The sequence below is a fragment of the Salmo trutta genome, unplaced genomic scaffold (assembly GCF_901001165.1).
Source record: "Salmo trutta unplaced genomic scaffold, fSalTru1.1, whole genome shotgun sequence".
NCBI lineage: Eukaryota > Metazoa > Chordata > Actinopteri > Salmoniformes > Salmonidae > Salmo > Salmo trutta.
The window spans coordinates 2,777,265-2,799,737 of record NW_021823195.1 but is presented as its reverse complement, the minus strand read 5'-3'; the positions used below and the strand labels follow the sequence as shown (position 1 = coordinate 2,799,737).

General features: G+C 44.3%; 1 protein-coding gene across 1 annotated transcript in view; it reads right to left on the bottom strand.

Moving 5' to 3' along the window:
* The window catches only part of LOC115189570 (exocyst complex component 6), a 50,426-nt gene extending 28,277 nt beyond the window's left edge, over positions 1 to 22,149 (bottom strand). Inside the window, exons 1-2 of the mRNA XM_029748188.1 lie at positions 21,943 to 22,149; positions 171 to 342 (exon numbers count right to left, since the gene is read on the bottom strand). Of these exons, the coding sequence (XP_029604048.1) occupies positions 171 to 342; positions 21,943 to 22,076 (306 nt within the window). The 5' untranslated portion in view covers positions 22,077 to 22,149. The remainder of the gene's footprint in view (positions 1 to 170; positions 343 to 21,942) is intronic.
* Between the last annotated feature and the right edge of the window lie 324 nt (positions 22,150 to 22,473).

The window sequence follows — 22,473 nt, the reverse complement described above, 5'->3', positions numbered from 1 at the left end:
CTGGTTGAACATAGAGCTAGACTAGATAGATCCACTACTATCCCTGGTTGATCCACTACTATCCCTGGTTGAACATAGAGCTAGACTAGATAGATCCACTACTATTCCTGGTTGAACATAGAGCTAGACTAGATAGATCCATAGTTTCCATTTCTTTAGCTCTTTCTCACCATCAGTTTCTCTGCGTCAGCACGGACTTTGAGCAGCTCAGTGATGGCATCCACAAACCCCTGGTGGTGGAAGTTACACATCTTCTCGATCTCTCTGTCATGGTTACGGATCCTGACCTCCAGCTTCTCCATAAACCTCTTGTGGGCATTAGGCTGGTCATCGTACACAGATCTGAAACATACACAAGGTCAGGGAACAGTGGGGTTAGATCTGAAACAGAAGGTCAGGGAACAGTGGGGTTAGATCTGAAACACAAGGTCAGGGAACAGTGGGGTTAGATCTGAAACACAAGGTCAGGGAACAGTGGGGTTAGATCTGAAACATACAGAAGGTCAGGGAACAGTGGAGTTAGATCTGAAACACAAGGTCAGGGAACAGTGGGGTTAGATCTGAAACATACACAAGGTCAGGGAACAGTGGGGTTAGATCTGAAACATACACAAGGTCAGGGAACAGTGGGGTTAGATCTGAAACACACACAAGGTCAGGGAACAGTGGGGTTAGATCTGAAACACAAGGTCAGGGAACAGTGGGGTTAGATCTGAAACATACACAAGGTCAGGGAACAGTGGGGTTAGATCTGAAACAGAAGGTCAGGGAACAGTGGGGTTAGATCTGAAACAGAAGGTCAGGGAACAGTGGGGTTAGATCTGAAACAGAAGGTCAGGGAACAGTGGGGTTAGATCTGAAACAGAAGGTCAGGGAACAGTGGGGTTAGATCTGAAACAGAAGGTCAGGGAACAGTGGGGTTAGATCTGAAACAGAAGGTCAGGGAACAGTGGGGTTAGATCTGAAACATACAGAAGGTCAAAGAACAGTGGAGATAGATCTGAAACATACAGAAGGTCAAAGAACAGTGGAGATAGATCTGAAACATACAGAAGGTCAGGGAACAGTGGGGTTAGATCTGAAACAGAAGGTCAGGGAACAGTGGGGTTAGATCTGAAATATACACAAGGTCAGGGAACAGTGGAGTTAGATCTGAAACAGAAGTTCAGGGAACAGTGGAGTTAGATCTGAAACACAAGATCAGGGAACAGTGGGGTTAGATCTGAAACACAAGGTCAGGGAACAGTGGGGTTAGATCTGAAACATACACAAGGTCAGGGAACAGTGGAGTTAGATCTGAAACACAAGGTCAGGGAACAGTGGGGTTAGATCTGAAACAGAAGGTCAGGGAACAGTGGGGTTAGATCTGAAACAGAAGGTCAGGGAACAGTGGGGTTAGATCTGAAACATACACAAGGTCAGGGAACAGTGGGGTTAGATCTGAAACAGGTCAGGGAACAGTGGGGTTAGATCTTAAACAGAAGGTCAGGGAACAGTGGGGTTAGATCTGAAACATACAGAAGGTCAGGGAACAGTGGGGTTAGATCTGAAACAGAAGGTCAGGGAACAGTGGGGATAGACCTGAAACATGATGAATGTAGTCACGGTAACAAGGGGAGACAGAATGTTCAGATACCAGTCACATCTCCATGCATTATCCCACAGAGACATAGGCTGCACATCCCAAATCGCACCCTATTCCCTATATAGTCACAGGGCGCTGGTCAGAAGTAGTGCACTATGTAGGGAATAGGGTGCAATTTGGGACACAGACCTTCAAAATAACAAAAAGGGGCAACATGAAATGTCACCTAACCAACAGTGTAGGCTGGGCTGTGATATCACCTAACCAACAGTGTAGGCTAGACTGAGATATCACCTAACCAACAGTGTAGGCTGGGCTGGACTGAGATATCACCTAACCAACAGTGTAGGCTGGACTGGGCTGAGATATCACCTAACCAACAGTGTAGGCTGGACTGAGATATCACCTAACCAACAGTGTAGGCTGGACTGAGATATCACCTAACCAACAGTGTAGGCTGGACTGAGATATCACCTAACCAACAGTGTAGGCTGGGCTGGACTGAGATATCACCTAACCAACAGTGTAGGCTGGGCTGAGATATCACCTAACCAACAGTGTAGGCTGGACTGAGATATCACCTAACCAACAGTGTAGGCTGGACTGAGATATCACCTAACCAACAGTGTAGGCTGGGCTGGACTGAGATATCACCTAACCAACAGTGTAGGCTGGACTGAGATATCACCTAACCAACAGTGTAGGCTGGGCTGGACTGAGATATCACCTAACCAACAGTGTAGGCTGGGATGGGCTGAGATATCACCTAACCAACAGTGTAGGCTGGACTGAGATATCACCTAACCAACAGTGTAGGCTGGGCTGGACTGAGATATCACCTAACCAACAGTGTAGGCTGGGCTGGACTGAGATATCACCTAACCAACAGTGTAGGCTGGGCTGGACTGAGATATCACCTAACCAACAGTGTAGGCTGGGCTGGACTGAGATATCACCTAACCAACAGTGTAGGCTGGGCTGGACTGAGATATCACCTAACCAACAGTGTAGACTGGACTGAGATATCACCTAACCAACAGTGTAGGCTGGACTGGGCTGAGATATCACCTAACCAACAGTGTAGGCTGGGCTGGACTGAGATATCACCTAACCAACAGTGTAGGCTGGGCTGAGATATCACCTAACCAACAGTGTAGGCTGGACTGGGCTGAGATATCACCTAACCAACAGTGTAGGCTGGACTGGGCTGAGATATCACCTAACCAACAGTGTAGGCTGGACTGAGATATCACCTAACCAACAGTGTAGGCTGGGCTGGGCTGAGATATCACCTAACCAACAGTGTAGGCTGGACTGGGCTGAGATATCACCTAACCAACAGTGTAGGCTGGGCTGAGATATCACCTAACCAACAGTGTAGGCTGGACTGAGATATCACCTAACCAACAGTGTAGGCTGGGATGGGCTGAGATATCACCTAACCAACAGTGTAGGCTGGACTGGGCTGAGATATCACCTAACCAACAGTGTAGGCTGGACTGAGATATCACCTAACCAACAGTGTAGGCTGGACTGGACTGAGATATCACCTAACCAACAGTTTAGGCTGGACTGGACTGAGATATCACCTAACCAACAGTGTGGGCTGGACTGAGATATCACCTAACCAACAGTGTGGGCTGGGCTGAGATATCACCTAACCAACAGTGTGGGCTGGGCTGTGGGACAGAGTGGAGGCTCTGATAGCCAGTGCACTACCTTGCACACAAAGACTAAAGTCAGTGTTTTAAAGGGCTGCAGAAGTAACGGGTCAATATTACATTTCTACATTTTAGTCATTTAGCAGATGCTCTTATCCAGAGCGACTTACAGTAGTGAATGCATACATTTCATACATTTAATTTCATGCTTTTTATTTTTGTACTGGCCCCCCGTGGGAATCGAACCCACAACCCTGGCGTTGCACACACCATGCTGGCGTTGCAAACACCATGCTCTACCAACTGAGCCACAGGGAAGCCCACATGATCCTTCTAACAGAGTCGTAACGCCATCTGATGGCTCAACAAACACCGAGCTGAATGTTGGTTGAACTGGGAACAAAACAGCAGGGTTGTTCTGTCCAGTTTGTGAACCTACGTCTCCCCCTACTGGACAAAACGCAGAACAGCCACAGCAGAACCAGGAAGTGAAAAGGAGTAGTCAGTCTAGACATACTGCAGGATGGAACAAATAGGGCAATGAACGGTCAAACTTTTCTCAAACTTAACGCTGAGAAAAAATTCCTAACCCCCTCCAAAAAAAACACAATTAAAAAAAAAAAATCACAGTGCAGTTATTACAAAACCTTATTTTCCGTGTCGTAGCTTAACGAGACGGTCGGCTGTAGAGGCCTGGGGAAGTTGTATAATTTACACAGATAGTAAACAGCATAGTGGGTCAATTTCCACAAACAACTAAGAGCGTTTTGAAGTACGAGGCTCGACTTCTCCGCTGTTTTGGTGCCCTGGTTACCATGAACAGTGTGAAGCAAACCCGTGAACATGGCCAGAAACTGTTTGTGACAGTGTGAAGAGTGAATCATCTCACCTCATCTCAATATCTTAGCATATCCATTGATGATAGGCCCTGTTTCTCAGGAAGTTGCGAGATACAGCTTTTGAATGCTGATAGAAAGGCCTAGTGACCGGTTCTGACCGTCTGTCTGCTGCTGGCTGACCTGCCTACAGCGCATTCGGAAAGTATTCAGACCGCTTGACTTTTTCCACATTGTTACGTTACAGCCTTATTCTAAAATGGATGAGGAAAATGTTTTGTTTTTAATCAATCTACACACAATACCCCAGAAAGACAAAGCAAAAAAACTGTTTTTTTTTTGTTTGCTAATTTATGAAAATAAAAAAACTGAAGTATCACATTTTACATAAGTATTCAGACCCTTCACGCAGTACTTTGTTGAAGCACCTTTACCAGTACCTGCTGCTGAAAAACATCCCCACAGCTTGACGCTGCCACCACCGTGCTTCAGCGTAAAGATGGCGCCAGGTTTCCTCCAGATGTGACACTTGGCATTCATCTTGGTTTCATCAGGTGCCAGTTCTTTAGGTGCCTTTTGGCAAACTCCAAGCGGGCTGTCATGTGCTTTTTACTGAGTGGCGGCTTCTGTCTGGCCACTCTACCATAAAGGCCTGTTTGGTGAAGTGCTGCAGAGATGGTTGTCCTTCTGGAAGGTTCTCCCATCTTCACAGAGGAACTCTGGAGCTCTGTCAGAGTGACCATCAGGTTCTTGGTCACCTCCCTGACCAAGGCCCTTCTCCCCCAATTGCTCAGTTTGGTCGGGCGGCCAACTCTAGGAAGAGTCTTGGTGATTCTGAACTTCTATTTAACAATAATGGAGGCCACTGTGTTCTTGGGGACCTTCAATGCTGCAGAAATGTTTTGGTTCCCTTCCCCAGATCTGTGCCTCGACACAATCCTTTCTCGGAGCTCTACAGACAATTTATTTAACCTCATGGCTTGATTTGTGCTCTGACATGCACTGTCAACTGTGGGACCTTATATAGACAGGATATAGACAGAAGTTAAATGAGAAGGAAACGCAGACTTTGTGAGGTGGAGTTGAGGTACAGTAATGGAAGTACAGGTGAAACGCTTCCCCCATGTAAAAAAGGCACCGTGAGACCTAAACCATTACTGGCCTCAGCACAGCTGCATTCTGAATTTACATGGACATTTTTATTAGCATTTTAAATGGAAAAACGTTATTTATTTTTTTATCAGTTTAAACATGACACATCCCTTATAAGCCACACAAACTCAATGACCTCTAGCAGGGAAATCCTACCACCTGCTGCAACCCCACACATGAATAGTGCATTCAGTATCTATAACTGACTATTGCTTTATGGGTATTCAGAGCCATAGAACAACACCTGCGGTAGGTAATCTGATTAAACTCACCGTTTCCACTCACACTGCTTTACATAACAGACGAGTTTTGTTCATGAATCATTTGTTTGACTTTTACCCTGAACTACAGACAGTGAATGATGCCGAGGGCACAGCACACAGTGACCAGCAACCTAGTAAACACAGTCCACATGGAGGCCAAAGAGGAACAGAAGTGTCACTGGTCACACTTAAGGTTTACCAGAACTCTCTGTTTCAGCAGGAAACGACCTTCAGTTAACCTCTACTTTCTAACGTGACTGGGATATTCTTCTGATCTTCATACCGTGTGAGGTCCCCGGGGTTAATACAGCAAACACATCCAAAATCAACTAAGAACGAGCTATAGACCTAACCTAGCCTACCCCAGAGAATCTATAGACCTAACCTAGCCCAGAGAGGCTATTAGGCTACCCCAGAGGGGCTATTAGCCTACCCCAGAGGGGCTATTAGCCTACCCCAGAGAATCTATAGACCTAACCTACCCCAGAGAGGCTATTAGCCTACCCCAGAGAGGCTATCAGCCTACCCCAGAGAGGCTATCAGCCTACCCCAGAGAGGCTATCAGCCTACCCCAGAGAGGCTATCAGCCTACCCCAGAGAGGCTATCAGCCTACCCCAGAGCGGCTATTAGCCTACCCCAGAGCGGCTATTAGCCTACCCCAGAGAATCTATAGACCTAACCTAGCCTACCCCAGAGAGGCTATTAGCCCACTCCAGAGGGGCTATTAGGCTACCCCAGAGAGGCTATTAGGCTACCCCAGAGAGGCTATTAGGCTACCCCAGAGAGGCTATTAGGCTACCCCAGAGAGGCTATTAGCCTACCCCAGAGGGGCTATTAGCCTACCCCAGAGAGGCTATTAGCCTACCCCAGAGGGGCTATTAGGCTACCCCAGAGAGGCTATTAGCCTACCCCAGAGGGGCTATTAGGCTACCCCAGAGGGGCTATTAGCCTACCCCAGAGGGGCTATTAGCCTACCCCAGAGGGGCTATTAGCCTACCCCAGAGAGGCTATTAGCCTACCCCAGAGAGGCTATTAGCCTACCCCAGAGAGGCTATTAGCCTACCCCAGAGAGGCTATTAGCAGAGATCCCACTCTGGGGAGACCCTTCACATTCACTCTGTTGATAACAGCAGTGATCCCACTCTGGGGAGACTCTTCTGGTATCCATTTTAACATTCACTCTGTTGATAACAGCAGAGATCCCAGTCTGGAACTCTGATATGTCGGTAGAGTAGATTATGTTTAACAACATATTAAAAGATTAGAGAAATCCCCCCACAAAAAAAAATATATATATTCATATTTATATTTTTAAATATTCATAAATTAAACGTGCAGGAAATTGTTATTGAAATCAAAATACTCATTAAAAGAGAAAGCAGTAAAGCTTCACACAACACTAATCTTTACTTTGTAGCAGTTCCAGATTAAACATTTCAGAGTCTTATAAAGGTCCAGTGCAGTCAAAAACGAGTTTTCCTGTGTTTACATTTCCATATTATGAGGTTGGAAGAAAGACCAGCTGAAATTTCTGCCTGTTATGGTGGGATGGAGATTTGGCCTCTCTGGTGACATTCAAAAAGACCAATATATTGATAAAGCCCTTCTTACATCAGCTGATATCTCAAAGTGCTGTACAGAAACCCAGCCTAAAACCACAAACAGGAAGTAATGCAGGTGTAGAAGCACAGTGGCTAGGAAAGAGAGTGTTCCAAACCTCGACCAATAACAGCTAGTCTCCCCACTCAGACCACTCCCAGACGGTCCTAGATAAATTCTTGCTTGAGAAATTGCTAAGAAACAATTTTTGGTTTATTTTTGACCATTTGAAATTGAAACCAAATCACAGTAAGGTACTTAATTATTACCCAGAAAAAATTTGATATAAAAAAAAAAATAAAAAAATAAAAGGTAAAAAAACCATCTGCATTGAACGTTTACAGCTGAAAACCTTAATGGTGAAAACAGCCACATCTATTTGTGACATTACAACGACACAAAAAGACCAGTTCAAAAAGACCAGCTCTCTTCTCTCAGACATCACGTGCGATAGAAGAGCACAATACATACAGCAATTTATTTTTTACCATCCTGCTCCTCAGCTCGGCAACGAAAAACATTAACAACGGTGGTGGGGCGGCCATGGGTTCATCTTTAAAACAGGCCTGCGTTAAGGCCAAAAATGTCAACAATCCTTCCTCTAAAAGGACCCTGGAAGGATTGCATCCCAACCCTGGTCTGTGTTGTTATAGTCTGGTGAGGAATCCCCCCCGGACAGCAGCATTTCATGGTAACTAGGCTAGATCGGTTCAACGTAGCTGTCGAGAAACAAACGAGGCTAATAAAAAGCTATTTGAAAGTATAGGACGATCATCTTCCAAATATTCAAATGATGTGGTCTCACCCTACATTAGACTTGAGTGGAGAGATCACCGTGTGGCCTTAACTGGCGTTATCGCTCTGTAATATAGGCCTAGGCTACGTCCCAAATGGCTATGGGCCCTGGTCCAAAATAGTGCACTATATAGGGCACGGGTATTCAACTCTGACCCTACGAGGTCTGGAGCCTGATGGGTTTTCTGTTGTACCTGATCATTATTTACACCCACCTGGTGTCCCAGGTCTAAATCAGTGACTCAGAGAGGAACAATGAACTAAAGCAGTAGAACAAGGCTTGGAGATCCAGAGTTGAGGATTATATAGGGATTAGTGCCATTTGGGACGGGCCCTAGGCCTTGGGGCTGGGCGGTAAACTGCCATTTGGGACGGGCCATAGGGCTGGGAGGTAAACTGCCATTTGGGACTGGGTCTACTCTGTTCTGTCTGGTGTAACCTAGTCCTAGTGGTAGAGAATGGATCTACTCTGTTCTGTATGGTGTAACCTAGTGGTAGAGAATGGATCTACTCTGTTCTGTCTGGTGTAACCTAGTGGTAGAGAATGGATCTACTCTGTTCTGTCTGGTGTAACCTAGTCCTAGTGGTAGATAATGGATCTACTCTGTTCTGTCTGGTATAACCTAGTCCTAGTGGTAGAGAATGGATCTATTCTGTTCTGTCTGGTATAACCTAGTCCTAGTGGTAGAGAATGGATCTACTCTGTTCTGTCTGGTGTAACCTAGTGGTAGAGAATGGATCTACTCTGTTCTGTCTGGTGTAACCTAGTCCTAGTGGTAGAGAATGGATCTACTCTGTTCTGTCTGGTGTAACCTAGTGGTAGAGAATGGATCTACTCTGTTCTGCCTGGTGTAACCTAGTGGTAGAGAATGGATCTACTCTGTTCTGTCTGGTGTAACCTAGTGGTAGAGAATGGATCTACTCTGTTCTGTCTGGTGTAACCTAGTGGTAGAGAATGGATCTACTCTGTTCTGTCTGGTGTAACCTAGTCCTAGTGATAGAGAATGGATCTACTCTGTTCTGTCTGGTGTAACCTAGTCCTAGTGGTAGAGAATGGATCTACTATGTTCTGTCTGGTGTAACCTAGTCCTAGTGGTATAGAATGGATCTACTCTGTTCTGTCTGGTGTAACCTAGTGGTAGAGAATGGATCTACTCTGTTCTGTCTGGTGTAACCTAGTGGTAGAGAATGGATCTACTCTGTTCTGTCTGGTGTAACCTAGTGGTAGAGAATGGATCTACTCTGTTCTGTCTGGTGTAACCTAGTGGTAGAGAATGGATCTACTCTGTTCTGTCTGGTGTAACCTAGTGGTAGAGAATGGATCTACTCTGTTCTGTCTGGTGTAACCTAGTCCTAGTGGTAGAGAATGGATCTACTCTGTTCTGTCTGGTGTAACCTAGTGGTAGAGAATGGATCTACTCTGTTCTGTCTGGTATAACCTAGTCCTAGTGGTAGAGAATGGGTCTACTCTGTTCTGTCTGGTGTAACCTAGTCCTAGTGGTAGAGAATGGATCTACTCTGTTCTGTCTGGTATAACCTAGTGGTAGAGAATGGATCTACTCTGTTCTGTCTGGTATAACCTAGTCCTAGTGGTAGAGAATGGATCTACTCTGTTCTGTCTGGTGTAACCTAGTGGTAGAGAATGGATCTACTCTGTTCTGTCTGGTGTAACCTAGTCCTAGTGGTAGAGAATGGATCTACTCTGTTCTGTCTGGTGTAACCTAGTGGTAGAGAATGGATCTACTCTGTTCTGTCTGGTGTAACCTAGTGGTAGAGAATGGATCTACTCTGTTCTGTCTGGTGTAACCTAGTGGTAGAGAATGGATCTACTCTGTTCTGTCTGGTGTAACCTAGTGGTAGAGAATGGATCTACTCTGTTCTGTCAGCTACAGTCAAGACTAGCTAACTGGTAGCAGCCGAGAGAAGCTAGCCAGCTATAGCTAGCTAGGCTAATTGAAGCTACATGCTGTGTGTTTTCTCCCCGACCCCATTCGGATAAAACAGCCTGTCCGTTGCTGCTTGTCACCTACTCCTCATTTCACCAACTTCATGTCGTAAGTTTGCATCCCATTACTTAACTCTCCGTCCACTTCCTACACATTGAGCCTCTTCGATTTGGTCAACAAACAACAAGCTAAGTGACACATGAAGTCGACCGGGCACATGTAATAAAAAAAACAACATTGAAAAGTTTTTTGTCGTTTTTAAAAAATTAAGCATTTGAAATGTCATGATATCTCCTTCTATGCAACATAATTATAATTTTTTCCACATTTAGAAAAAGCCTGTGTTTTTAAAATAGTCTCACAAGTATTAGAATATTTAAAACGTCTCTTTGGGATATTTGGATATTCTATTTGTATATATTCTAATAACCATGCAGATCCCTTGAACACCCACCCCACCCCACCCAGATCACAATTTAGCCAGTTTGTCTCGTTCCCCGTAATGAGCCACACACCTCCTGTGTTATAAAGTAGAAGAGAACATGAAACCATTGCTGTGTAAAACCCAGTGGTGCTTGGGAAGGAAATGAACACAGGGTGTGGTACAAACAGCAAACCTCACGTGTTGGTGAAATAACTAAAAGAAGCAAAGAGAGATCACTGATATATATATATAATATATATATAGCGCCTAGAAAATCTGTTGATTTGTCTGTTCACGTTTTTTATTTCCTTCAGGGTTTCGCTTTAAAAAACAACAACAAAAACAGAATTGGATCTTCCAAGTCTACAACAATACTTAACCCACTTGAGGTCTGTAAAATAAATACAAATAAATGAAGTAATGTACATTTTGGGGTGTAATTACCCTTCAATTGAAGTGAGCATCAGCCAGACCGTTTGGTGAGCCATGTTTCTGTGGCGCTCACGTGAGTTTGCAAAACAAATGGCCACTGGATTAATGCAAATAACCATGATATCATTCTGCCAGGCTACTTTGTAGTTAATATTTCATTTAGAAGGTTTTTTTTTTAGGGGGGGATAAAGCATATCCATCTCTCCCAGAAGGTTATCATTAGCATCATTGCTAACGGCTCCACAAAAGTGTGGACACACACACACACACACACACACACACACACACACACACACACACACACACACACACACACACACACACACACATTCCGGTACCATTTCAGAAAGTTGTTGGAAAATAAGAATCTCTGATGCATTTTGGTCATGTGGTATTTCATTAACTTGGTCAAATTATACAAATGTTCAAGAAAGTTCAATACATTTAGTTGATTTCCTACTAAGTTCAATACATTTAGTTGATTTCCTACTAAGTTCAATACATTTAGTTGATTACCTACTGAAGTTCAATACATTTAGTTGATTACCTACTAAAGTTCAATACATTTAGTTGATTACCTACTAAAGTTCAATACATTTAGTTGATTACCTACTAAAGTTCAATACATTTAGTTGATTACCTACTAAAGTTCAATACATTTAGATGATTACCTACTGAAGTTCAATACATTTTTGAATATTGTTGAATTGTGTTTTAATGTGTGGACTAGGGCCCTACTGATAGACAGACTTTCTAGGGCCCTACTTATAGACAGACTTTCTAGGGCCCTACTGATAAGACAGACTTTCTAGGGCCCTACTTATAGACAGACTTTCTTGGTCCCTACTGATAGACTTTCTAGGGCCCTACTGATAACAGACTTTCTAGGGCCCTACTGATAGACAGACTTTCTAGGGCCCTACTGATAGACAGACTGTCTAGGGCCCTACTGATAACAGACTTTCTAGGGCCCTACTGATAGACAGACTTTCTAGGGCCCTACTGATAGACAGACTGTCTAGGGCCCTACTGATAAGACAGACTTTCTAGGGCCCTACTGATAGACAGACTGTCTAGGGCCCTACTGATAGACAGACTGTCTAGGGCCCTACTGACAGACAGACTGTCTAGGGCCCTACTGATAGACAGACTTTCTAGGGCCCTACTGACAGACAGACTTTCTAGGGCCCTACTGATAGACAGACTGTCTAGGGCCCTACTGATAGACAGACTGTCTAGGGCCCTACTGATAGACTGTCTAGGGCCCTACTGATAAACAGACTTTCTAGGGCCCTACTGTTAGAGAAGTGCTGATTTGTTGCTCTTTACACAGAACAGCGTGACCCTCGTCCATGCTACTTCCCTATGACCTTGTCCAAGAGCAGTTTAACCTCGTTATACCACCTTTCTATATATTCATCCTCACTAATCAACATGAGGCTGAAACAAAAGAGCGAACCTTGTGCCAGGTGATAAAACGTTCGATGGGGACAGATGTTTTCCTCTGGTCACAATGCAGGAGGACGACGACAGCTCGTTTCAACCCCCCAAAAACGGCCTCGGGAAAAGAGTCCATCTTTCAAACGTTTTGGGGGCCTCCCCCCCCTCCCGCCCCCCTCCCTGTCATGCAGTGATATCCTGATTGGCTGTGGCGGTTAGAGAGAGAGAGAGAGAGAGAGAGAGAGAGCCAGGCTGCAGGTGCTTCCTGTGGGGCTGAGGGAAGAGCTAGAGCATAAGGGGGGGAGAGGGGAAAGAACTCAGGCTTCCTCTGGCCTGCAGATTGAAGAGGGTGAGACACAGAACACCCAGCCTGGCACCATTGTTGCTCAACCCCCCCCCCCCCCCCCCACCCACTCCCCGGGACACTGGCTGTGCACAACAGCGAGACAAACCAACCGCTCCGTCACTGACATCAATGAGCCAGGAGAAGCAACAACAACAACAAAACAATCAGGGAATAACTAATAGAATGGAAATGTAGGCGCTGTGGAGGACCTTGCACTGACTAACCCAGATATAACCTTGGCTCCTAACTGCAACCCAACTGGGATTTATGGGGAAAAAAAGGATTGTTGTGACAAGAGAATGACGCCCATTAGCAACAGTCTGTCCAAGTTATCGACAAACTAAATGTTTATTTTTTTATAAATTAGGCTCCAGAATCCTGCATCGATGTCCTGATCTTGATTCACAACAAAACAAAACAACATTTGACTCGTTCCATTAGGAAAAATGGTGATTCGCTGAAGAACTGACTTCCAGTGAACAAGCTTTAGTTCGTGTGATAGAATTTTCCATCAAATTAAAGACTTTATCCACCACAAATCTGTCGTTATTTCTTTCTTCAAAAACACGAATTGAAACGGTGTTGGCTTCACTTAAAAAATAAAGAAAAAAGTTGTGTTTGGGTACAAACGTCAAAGTACACGTAGATGCCATATATATATAACAACATGCAGCACTCCAACGGACCCCAAACGCTCTTACAAAGATGTTCTGAGACATTGTTCGCTCTGGACACCAAGCTGGAGTCAAATCCACGACACACTGGAGAAACGCTGGAGAAGACGCTAAATCGCTAAACGGTGAATAAGCTGTTAGAGGGAAAAAACGCTAGAAAATCCACAGCAGAACATGTCATTTGAGAATCATTTCATTGGTTCACGGAATCGAAGCTGGTAAAAAAAAAAAAAAATCTAAATCGACAACTTATTGGTCAAGAGAAGCTTGGTCCTTCCCCCTCAGGTAAACATTGCTCATCGCACCGAACCAACGACAAATGGAAACCGGTGTACGATAACACGGCTACATAGCTTTGAGGCAAAACAAATTATTCTTTGCCTCGCGGGACAGATGGGAACGCTGCAGTACCAGGGACAGAGGGTCAGCATCTACCCCGATACGAGAGCAGAGCTACGGGAAACACACTACCTGCGATGAGGTAGGAGAGGACTACTGTTCAAAACCATCCTGTAGGTAGAAGAGGACTACTGTTCAAAACCATCCTGTAGGTAGGAGAGGACTACTGTTCAAAACCATCCTGTAGGTAGGAGAGGACTACTGTTCAAAACCATCCTGTAGGTAGGAGAGGACTACTGTTCAAAACCATCCTGTAGGTAGGAGAGGACTACTGTTCAAAACCATCCTGTAGGTAGAAGAGGACTACTGTTCAAAACCATCCTGTAGGTAGGAGAGGACTACTGTTCAAAACCATCCTGTAGGTAGGAGAGGACTACTGTTCAAAACCATCCTGTAGGTAGGAGAGGACTACTGTTCAAAACCATCCTGTAGGTAGGAGAGGACTACTGTTCAAAACCATCCTGTAGGTAGAAGAGGACTACTGTTCAAAACCATCCTGTAGGTAGGAGAGGACTACTGTTCAAAACCATCCTGTAGGTAGTAGAGGACTACTGTTCAAAACCATCCTGTAGGTAGGAGAGGACTACTGTTCAAAACCATCCTGTAGGTAGAAGAGGACTACTGTTCAAAACCATCCTGTAGGTAGGAGAGGACTACTGTTCAAAACCATCCTGTAGGTAGGAGAGGACTACTGTTCAAAACCATCCTGTAGGTAGGAGAGGACTACTGTTCAAAACCATCCTGTAGGTAGGAGAGGACTACTGTTCAAAACCATCCTGTAGGTAGGAGAGGACTACTGTTCAAAACCATCCTGTAGGTAGGAGAGGACTACTGTTCAAAACCATCCTGTAGGTAGGAGAGGACTACTGTTCAAAACCATCCTGTAGGTAGGAGAGGACTACTGTTCAAAACCATCCTGTAGGTAGGAGAGGACTACTGTTCAAAACCATCCTGTAGGTAGGAGAGGACTACTGTTCAAAACCATCCTGTAGGTAGGAGAGGACTACTGTTCAAAACCATCCTGTAGGTAGGAGAGGACTACTGTTCAAAACCAACCTGTAGGTAGGAGAGGACTACTGTTCAAAACCATCCTGTAGGTAGGAGAGGACTACTGTTCCCCGCCCCTTCAAGGGCACGACCCGCCCCTTCAACGGCACGACCCGCCCCTTCAGCACCACCACGACAACGACTCTTCCCTCTCAGGAGTTAGAAAAGATTTGGCGTGGGCCCTCAGATTCTCAAAACGTTCTACAGCTACACCATCGAGAGCATCTCGACTGGCTGCATCACCGCCTGGTATAGCAACTGCTTGGCATCCGACCGCAGAGGGTAGTGCGTACCGCCCAGTACGTCACTGGGGACGAGCTCCCTGCCATCCAGGAACTCTATACCAGGCGGTGTCAGAGGCAGACCCTAGAAATTGGCTTCTTTCTGCTACCTCATGGCAAAGGTTACCAATGCACCACGTCTAGAACCAATAGGACGGTGAACAGCTTGTCCCCAAACCATAAGACCGCTAAATAGTTAGTTTAATAGTTAACCTCTCTTGGGTAGGGGGCAGTATTTTGACGTCCGGATGAAAAGCGTGCACAAAGTAAACTGCCTGTTACTCAGGCCTAGAAGCTAGGATATGCATATAATTGGTAGATTTCGATAGAAAACACTCTAAAGTTTCTAAAACAGTTAATATTATGTCTGATCTTAAGCTTTATTTTGATGTATTACACTTGTGACTTTATTAAAGTTAAATATTTATAATACCCACCTGCCCATAAGAAGTTAACCGGACTATCTGCATTGACCCTTTTGACTCATCACATACACTGCTGAAACTGTTAATGATCTATCCTGTTGCTTATTCACGTATCTACTGCAATTACCTGTAGCCCTGCACATGGCCTTGGTACTGGTACAGGTAGCCTAGTGGTTAGAGCGTTGGGCAGGTAGCCTAGTGGTTAGAGTGGAGGGGCGGCAGGTAGCCTGGTGGTTAGAGCGTTGGGCCAGTAACCCAAAGGTGGCTGGATCGAATCCCCAAGCTGACAAGGTAAACATCTGTTGTTCTGCCCGTAAGCAAAGTAGTTAACCCACTGGATGTTGATAATGGCAGCCCTCCACCACTTCTCTGATGGGGTTGAGTTGAAGGCATTCAGTTGTACAACTGACTAGGTATCCACCCCCTTTCTATATAGCCAAGTTATTACCTCGTACCCCTGCACACAGACTTGGTACTGCTACCCTGTATCTATAGCCAAGTTGTCGTTACTCATTTTGTATTGCTTATGACTTTTATTATAAAACTTTTCTATTATTTCTCTATGGTCTTTCTCTCTGCGTTGTTGGGAAGGGCCAGTTAGTCAGCATTTCACTGTTAGTCTACACCTGTTGTTTACCAAGCATGTGACACAATCTGATTTAGATGGAACGGCCTGTAATCGTCCTCTACAAACAGAAACACACCGGTCTGCCCTAGAAAGCCTATTCAAATTACAAAACCGACGGAATTACCCAATATAATACAATGACGTTTGTTTTGGGCTCTAAAATGTGTTTATTATGATCAAGTTCGGTCCCCGTGATCAATTATTTAAAGTTGGCTACGAATAGACATTTAAATAGTGATCCATTCTAACTGCTACATATCTAATTAAATAGTGATCATTCTGCTACATATCTAATTAAATAGTGATCATTCTGCTACATATCTAATTAAATAGTGATCCATTCTAACTGCTACATATCTAATTAAATAGTGATCCATTCTAACTGCTACATATCTATTTAAATAGTGATCCATTCTAACTGCTACATATCTAATTAAATAGTGATCCATTCTAACTGCTACATATCTATTTAAATAGTGATCCATTCTGACTGCTACATATCTAATTAAATAGTGATCCATTCTGACTGCTACATATCTAATTAAATAGTGATCCATTCTAACTGCTACATATCTATTTAAATAGTGATCCATTCTGACTGCTACATATCTATTGAAATACTGATCCATTCTAACTGCTACATATCTAATTAAATAGTGATCCATTCTAACTGCTACATATCTATTTAAATAGTGATCCATTCTGACTGCTACATATCTAATTAAATAGTGATCCATTCTGACTGCTACATATCTAATTAAATAGTGATCCATTCTAACTGCTACATATCTATTTAAATAGTGATCCATTCTGACTGCTACATATCTATTGAAATACTGATCCATTCTAACTGCTACATATCTAATTAAATAGTGATCCATTCTAACTGCTACATATCTAATTAAATAGTGATCCATTCTAAATGCTACATATCTATTGAAATACTGATCCATTCTAACTGCTACATATCTAATTAAATAGTGATCATTCTAACTGCTACATATCTAATTAAATAGTGATCCATTCTAACTGCTACATATCTATTTAAATAGTGATCCATTCTAACTGCTACATATCTAATTAAATAGTGATCCATTCTAACTGCTACATACCCAATTAAATAGTGATCCATTCTAACTGCTACATATCTAATTAAATAGTGATCCATTCTAACTGCTACATACCTAATTAAATAGTGATCCATTCTAACTGCTACATATCTAATTAAATAGTGATCCATTCTAAATGCTACATATCTATTGAAATACTGATCCATTCTAACTGCTACATATCTAATTAAATAGTGATCATTCTAACTGCTACATATCTAATTAAATAGTGATCCATTCTAACTGCTACATATCTATTTAAATAGTGATCCATTCTAACTGCTACATATCTAATTAAATAGTGATCCATTCTAACTGCTACATACCCAATTAAATAGTGATCCATTCTAACTGCTACATATCTAATTAAATAGTGATCCATTCTAACTGCTACATACCTAATTAAATAGTGATCCATTCTAACTGCTACATATCTAATTAAATAGTGATACATTCTAGCTGCTACATATCTATTTAAATAGTGATCCATTCTAACTGCTACATATCTATTTAAATAGTGATCCATTCTAACTGCTACATATCTATTTAAATAGTGATCCATTCTGACAGTTGCCTTCACACAGGACCAAGTGATGACACAGACCAAATCACAGGCCGGCAGGCTACGAGTGACTCTCTCAGGCAGGATGAAAACAACTACATCGACCATGATCCTTAGCGATTTTTTTGGTGCTATTCAGCAACATGGCGCGCTTCAAATTCAAGTACTTCTGGCTTCATGCGCCATCGGGAGTTTTCATGTCTATGCCACCCACCCTGCCACCCTGCCACAGTCCACCCACCCTGCCACCCTGCCAGCGCCGCAGTCCAGCCCCCACCCACCCTGCCACCCACCCTGCCACCCTGCCAGCGCCGCAGTCCAGCCCCCACCCACCCTGCCACCCTGCCAGCGCCACAGTCCAGTCCCCAGCCCCCCCAGCCCAGCCCCCAGGCGCCACAGTCCAGCCCCCAGGCGCCACAGTCTAGCCCCCCCAGCCCAGCCCCCAGGCGCCACAGTCCAGCCCCCCCAAGCGCCACAGTCCAGCCCCCCCAAGCGCCACAGTCCAGCCCCCAGGCGCCATAGTCCAGTCCCCCCAGGCGCCACAGTCCAGCCCCCCAAGCGCCACAGTCCAGCCCCCCCAAGCGCCACAGTCCAGCCCCCCCAAGCGCCACAGTCCAGCCCCCCCAAGCGCCACAGTCCAGCCCCCCCAAGCGCCACAGTCCAGCCCCCAGGCGCCACAGTCTAGCCCCCACAGTCCAGCCCCCAGGCGCCACAGTCCAGCCCCCAGGTGCCACAGTCCAGCCCCCCAAGCGCCACAGTCCAGCCCCCCCAAGCGCCACAGTCCAGCCCCCCCAAGCGCCACAGTCCAGCCCCCCCAAGCGCCACAGTCCAGCCCCCAGGCGCCACAGTCCAGCCCCCAGGCGCCACAGTCCAGCCCCCCAAGCAACACAGTCCAGCCCCCCCAAGCGCCACAGTCCAGCCCCCCCAAGCGCCACAGTCCAGCCCCCCAAGCGCCACAGTCCAGCCCCCCCAAGCGCCACAGTCCAGCCCCCCCAAGCGCCACAGTCCAGCCCCGGCACCTGTCAGTTGCGGTAAAGGGGCAACTCGTGTTGAAAGAGCCAACAATAACAACCCAATCTGTAGGCCCAGAGGTTGAGTCCCACATGGCACCCTATTCCCTATATAGTGCACTACTTTAGACCAGAGCCCTATTCCCTATATAGTGCACTACTTTAGACCAGAGCCCTATTCCCTATATAGTGCACTACTTTAGACCAGAGCCTTATTCCCTATATAGTGCACTACTTTAGACCAGAGCCCTATGGGTCCTAGTGCACTGCATAGGGGGTCATTTGGAAAGCAGATCAGGATGAGCTGAGGAAGTCTGATAAACCAAAGGACGACTGACCGATTCAAACAGACGACAGGCAGGATGTACAAAACAATGAACCTTGAAGTTGTCGGCACTGGACACAACACACACACACACACACACACACACACAGTTCAATAAGAGGAAGACTGAAGGTTAACTTCCTAACGATATGAACACACCTTGTTTGCCCTTTGAACTGAAAATCATTAACACACTTTTAGGCACTACTGCAATGTTTCCTGTTGTAATGTCACATGTACAACAAGAAACAGTGAAATGACTTCCTGGTTAACTCAATGTATTGCACAGTGTAGGTCTAAAGCTGGAATGTTAAGTTCCCAATGCTATGATGAACCTACTCTAAAACGATGTATTATGACTGGTGTTAACACTAAACTGACATGCAACAAGGATGTAGCCTAACCTCTACAGCTCAGAGACAATACAATATCCAGGCTGAAACTGGCTGAACAAGGAAACATACCTGTCATCATTTTGACAGAAGCAGCAATGACAGAGTAGATAGATAAGTGGCCTCAGGTCATAACAGGCCTGTTAGGTTATAACAGGCCATAACAGGTCATAACAGGCCATAACAGGTCATAACAAACAGGCCATAACAGGCCTAATAGGCTATAACAGGCCATAACAGGCTATAACAGGCTATAACAGGCCATAACAGGCCATAACAGGTCTGTTAGGCTATAACAGGTCATAACAGGCCATAACAGGTCATAACAGGCCATAACAGGCCAAGCCCTTGATTATGACTCTCAGTTCCATTACATGACATAAGAGTTTTCTGTACAGGGGGAGTTTTGCAAAGAGCCCCAACTCTCAGTCTGAAAGTATCACTTGCAGTACGGTTTTGGAAGCATAAGGACTATCCACATCTGGAAGAAATAATATATATATATATTTTAAAAAGGTTAAATTCATAAACACCTTTATTAGGGTTAGTGTTCCCACACAGTCATATCTCCATGTTACAGCGCGTGCTTACGGAAAACAGAGTCGACTACCTGTACTAATTAGCCATCTGCTTCTCCTAACACCTGTGTGTAACCGGAAGACCACGGACCTCACAAATGTGTTATCACTGACAAATACTGTCGACTGCAACTGTGTTAAAACCAGTTTGTGAAATGATTTTTGACGTGATATGAAAGTAGAGGAATTTATGTTTCTAGAACCATATCACAATTTGAGAATCAATTCACCTTTAGATGAGAGTATTTGGCTTGTTTTGGCTCCCAGAACCAATTATCCTTTAAAACAGAACGTGTATGGTCCTTGGACTATATGGATTAAAGTTAGGCTCTTTATTGGTCTATAACACACCACTTTCCCCTCTGGTTGGCTGGTATGCTGCTGGTGGTGTCATTCATTCAAATCCACCCATGCTACAATACACTGTATTTGGCCCCAGCTGTTTTTGATGTGGAGTATCTACTTAGTCATGGCTAACTAGTAGCTAACTATATTAGGATCCTTTTCTGCTGAATAGACAGCTACCCGATGACTGATTACATTATGGATTACAAGCTAACGTTAGCTAGCTACTTAGCTAATGATAAATATAGCTATGGCTGTAACGTTAGCTAGCTACTTAGCTAATGATAAATATAGCTATGGCTGTAACGTTAGCTAGCTACTTAGCTAATGATAAATATAGCTATGGCTGTAACATTGGCTAGCTATTTAGTTAATGATAAATATAGCTATGGCTGTAACGTTAGCTAGCTGATAGCTGCCCAACTAGCTAGTTAGTGGCCTGATAATGCAACTAGCTAGTTAGCTAACCTGATAGCTGGCCAACTAGCTAGTTAGCTAACCTGATAGCTGCCCAACTAGCTAGTTAGCTAACCTGATAGCTTCCCCAACTAGCTAGTTAGCTAACCTGATAGCTGGCCAAACTAGCTAGTTAGTAGCCTGCTAATGCAACTAGCTAGTTAGCTAACCTGATAGCTGGCCAACTAACTAGTTAGCTAACCTGATAGCTGGCCAAACTAGCTAGTTAGTAGCCTGCTAATGTAACTAGCTAGTTATCTAACCTGATAGCTGGCCAAACTAGCTAGCTAACAACCTTGGACATAACGAGCCACACCCACTTATTGATATTTACAGTTGTGACATGTCACCCTAAATGACATTACAAGCATCATATAAAACGTTATAACACATGACATATGAACATGATGCTTGCCGTGTAAACAGCGGTTTGTCTAAAGCTAGCTAACCCTTCTCACAGTAGCATAGGAACAACGGTCTGGAAGATATGTGGCTAACTGACGTTAGCTGGCTTGGAATTGGATGCTAACAAAGGTCTTTCAATGTACTGTTCTACTTCACCACCAAACGATAAGATAATAAAATACATTTTCTTTAAAATATATATTTCCGTACCGAAGTGTCGGACCGACACAAGCGGTGTCGGTGCTTTCAATTTCTTGTAAAATACGTTCGTGCTCGGTTATACACTCCACGGATTCATTTTCCGCCATGTTGCTGGTCATCATCACAGTGGCAAGCGGTGACGGTGACACTGCGGGGAAACGGGATGGGGGAACGGGATAGTACCGGACTCGGTCGATAAGGGGCGTAACGTTACCTGTGTGTGATGTAGTGACAGCCTTGAGCTAGGCAGATGTTTACCCTGCTAATAACCCTACCCATCAGTGTAAAATCCGATTTATTAACCACTTAACCTTAGATCAGTAGAGGGGGATCTATGAATGAATAGTCCCTACTTATAAATTGCTTTTAATAGTAACAGAATGAGCACCACCACCAAATAGTATTCTGTCCATGCTACATTTCATTTAAAACTGCACTGCTATTGTTAAATTACAAAAGTACCGTAGCTATTTGTACAGATAATTGTTTCCCGGTGAGAATAAAACTAATTGATTGTCATCACAATTAGCTATTATGAATAGATGAAAATGTCTCACATTTGACTAATGAATCTGTTACAATAGTTTTTCCCTTTTTTTCCATATTTGGATTAAATTGAAAGTACCTTAAGGTGGTTCCCAGGGACAAGTCCACTGATTCAAGTTCAGCAAAAACATTTCCAAATCCCTTCTCGTCATCTCTACTACCATCATCTTCAGGAATATCTGGTAAAGGTTTCTCCGCTCTACCGCTGGACATTTCACAATTTCTAGCTTTGTGGAGAGAGTGATGGGAGATTTGTGCAGTAGGATATAGCTTTGGAGAGTTCCTGGTCACACACCTACTGGGGTCAATCAGGCTGTCAGCAGAAGAAAAGCAACGGAGGGGAAAACGTCAACCTTGTGATCCGAGGAACTTTGAATCCAACAAAACCAGAGTTAATTGCTTTTTGTTGTTAAATAGTGCCACGAATAACCCCATTCAACATAGAACGTTTATAAGACGTATGTAAGGAGTTTATTTCTGGTTAAGTACATTTTCCATTGGGGTTTTGAACAACACTCCTTTATAAATACCTTTAATATATTTAGGTGAACTTGTTACATTTTAGGCCACGTGTCAAACTCATTCCACAGAGGGCCAAGTGTCCTCCCTA